The sequence below is a fragment of the Nicotiana attenuata genome, unplaced genomic scaffold (genome assembly GCF_001879085.1).
Source record: "Nicotiana attenuata strain UT unplaced genomic scaffold, NIATTr2, whole genome shotgun sequence".
In the NCBI taxonomy this organism is placed as follows: domain Eukaryota; kingdom Viridiplantae; phylum Streptophyta; class Magnoliopsida; order Solanales; family Solanaceae; genus Nicotiana; species Nicotiana attenuata.
In genome coordinates this window covers 54,273-57,524 of record NW_017674581.1, presented here as the reverse complement: position 1 = coordinate 57,524, position 3,252 = coordinate 54,273, and the positions used below count along the sequence as shown (strand labels likewise).

The following is a 3,252-nucleotide window of genomic DNA, read 5'->3' as shown; positions in this document are numbered from 1 at the left end:
ACCCAGGTGATGAGAAAGGCTTTGGAAACCATCGATCTGAGCAGGAAAGTCGAAGGTTGAACTCGAATAGCCATGACTGGCCGGATAAAGGTTGAAGACGACCGGAGAATAGTCATCGAGCAAAGGCTTGGTCGGAACCCTTCAAGATCTGGTCATAGGACCTTTAGAAAATGAGCACGCAGAAGCCATGGGAGGCTAGTATAGGCCTCCGATGAGCCTGAGAAGCCATAGATTAAGGTTTCAGTGAGATTGGCGGCTAGGGTTTGAGGTGAGTTGAGAGAAAGTTGAGAGAGGAGGGGATTCAGAGGCGGCGGTCGAGAAAAAATGAGGTAGGGTTTTAGGGTCGTTTGAATTAAAAAAGGAAAGGGAAGAGGGGAGCCGTTGATCTTTTTAGATCAACGGCTCGGATTAAATGGGTTAAATGGGGACCGGGTTGGGTATGATAGGAAGGGGTATGGATCGGGTTGCAAGTGGTAATTGGGCTGGGTATTTTTTGGGCTGAGTTGGGGTTAATTGAGGATTAAATTGATGCTATATTTGCAATTGAAATGGCTATGTGTTAAATAGCCGATTTTTCCCCTTTAATTTTATATAAAAATAGTTAAAACGATTTTAAACAAATTAAAAGCATTGAGCTATTTAATAATATATAAACATTAATCTGAAAATACTGGAAATAATTCTATAAGTGTAAAATGCCATTAATCGTAATATAGGCTATAATTGCAGTTGTGTGCAATCTAGCGTTAAAAACACCAAATGAATTCGTAAAAATATGCAAAAAATTACGTTAATTATATTTTGGTGTAAATGTGAGAATAAAATAAATTATTCACCAAAAAATAATAATTTTGGGAATAATCATTGGATTTTGTTGTATTAAAATAGGCAATAAATTGATTTAAAAATCGTTTAAAATGCCAAAACTCTTGGGTGTGCTTATATATGCACCAATATGCTATTTTGGAAGTATTTTGGGTATAAAAATACTTAGGAAAAATTTGGGTGTCAACAATCTGTTGGTAGAAAAAAATCCTTAACAGCTGCAAAAATATCATCTTTCACTATCTCCCAGTTTCTGGTAAAGAACTCCATAGGGAACCCATCAACCCCTGTTGCTTTGTCTTTAGGCATCTCCCTTACTGCTTCTGTGATCTCCTCCATTGTAACATTCTGAATCAAAGTTCTTTGCTGTGATATAGTTAAGGGTGGCCCTTCTTTAATTATAGCTGTGTTTGCACATGGCAACTCAGTAGCACAATCTCCCATCAAAGACTGAAATACACTGATGAATTCCTGCTCAACTAATTTGGGCTCTGTTAGTTTCATACCTGTATCAGTATAAATGGATGTTATACTATTTTGGTTGGATCTAATCTTCCACTGAGCCTGAAAATACTTTGTGTTGGCATCTCCACATTCAATCCAGCAAGCCTTGGACTTCTGCCTCATTACTTGTTCTTCCACATTACTCCACTTCTCAATTTCATCTAATGCTGCTTTCTCTTCATTAAAAAGGGCATGTGCCAAAGGATCCTGCTTTATTTGACTCTGTATAATATCCAATTTCTCTCTTGCCTGCTCAAGACTCTGTTTGTATGAAGCCATATAGGCATTTATCTCCTTCAGTTGTTCATTCATATTCTTCAGTTTACACCAAATCTGTTGCATAGGTGCTCCATCATAGCACTGGTTCCATACTTGCTGAATAATGCTCTGAAATTGTAGAAGCTCCATGATGTTTGTATACAGCCTGAACGGTTTAGGATGCAATAACTTCTGCCTACAACATTAGATTAAAATAGGGGAATGATCAGATACTGATGGATTCAAAATATCAGCTTCTACATGACCATACTGCTGAATCCACTGATAGTTGCCTAATGCCCAGTCTATCTTGCTATACACCCTAGAACCAGTACCTTGCTTATTTGTCCAAGTGTAATTCCAACCTTTAGCTCTAAGTGGGGTAAGTTGTAGATCATCAATCACATCCTTAAATCCCTGTATTTCAGCAGCAGTTACAGGGGATCCTATTATATCCTTAGAGGATAGAACATTATTGAAATCTCCACTGAGCAGCCATGTTTCCTGGGTTGGTATATTTATCTGCCTATGATCCCTCCATAGATTCTCCCTTTGGTGACCATCATTCTGAGCATAGATGATACTAAGGTGTGTTTTAAATTGAGTGCTAGTATCTTCAATACAGCAATGGATGAACTGATTTGTCATATGGGTAATCTGTACTTGAATATGAGCTCTCCAAAGTATCCAAATTCTCCCATTCACAGCATATGAATAATTGCAGCATACATTCCATCCCTTGGCTATCTTTTTTTTAATTTTCTTTGCTTTATGCTCCTTAACTCTGGTTTCTATACATCCCATTACATCTACTTTATTTGTAGCTAGAAGAGTCTTGACCTATTTCTGCTTATGGGCTTGATTTAGCCCCCTAAAATTCCAAGTGACAATAATCATAGAGAATTGGAAATTAGGGGGCATGGTGGCCCTGGATCTATCTGTTGTCCTCTTCTCCCATCATCATTGATCTCAGCAATTGTCTTGCCCTTGTCAATATTTCCTTCCATCACAGTATTGCTACAGATAATCTCATTTGTATTTGTCCCATCTATTGCTTGACATGGCAAAGAAACAAGCTGTTGTGTACTCTCTATACTTCCACTACCCTTCTCCAGGCAAACACTTTCATGAGTAGGTTTCTCTTGTAGCACTATTCCTTCTTGAGGAACTGATTCTGCATTCACTTGGGGATCTTTGCAAGCCAAGCTTGCTTAACAGTTTTGCCTTGTTTCTTTGTTTATCTTCTCTGTCTCCTTGATCTTTCCCCTTCCTTAGTCTCCTGCTCCTCAGCACACTTTGTGTTATGCCAACAATCAATAGAGTCATGCCCAAATTTCAAACAGTCATTACAAAATACAGGCTTCTAGTCATATTCAATCATCTGTACCATAGGGCCATAAGGTGATTCTATCTCTATCTGATCTGGCAGAGAATATGCAGCATCAACCTCCACAAGTACTCTAGCATAGGATATTTTCTCATAATGAGCAGTAAGTTTGTCAGTGTATAGGGGCTTTCCCACTACACTAGCCATTTTACTTAGGGCTTCAGTCGACCAATACCCCACTGGTAGCCAGGAAATCTCACCCATACTGGAATTGTGCTTAAAATGTCTCTATTGAATGAGAAATCGATTTCCCATTGCCTTATTACCATAGTTTTGTT

At 38.5% G+C, this 3,252-nt stretch overlaps 1 protein-coding gene across 1 annotated transcript; it reads right to left on the bottom strand.

Moving 5' to 3' along the window:
- Positions 1 to 1,008: 1,008 nt before the first annotated feature.
- Positions 1,009 to 2,391, bottom strand: LOC109218942. Its single transcript, XM_019383340.1, has 2 exons — positions 1,822 to 2,391; positions 1,009 to 1,716 (listed from the first exon to the last, which is right to left on the bottom strand). The coding sequence occupies exons 1-2, from the start codon at positions 2,389 to 2,391 to the stop codon at positions 1,009 to 1,011; spliced, it is 1,278 nt and encodes a 425-aa protein (XP_019238885.1).
- Positions 2,392 to 3,252: the final 861 nt, after the last annotated feature.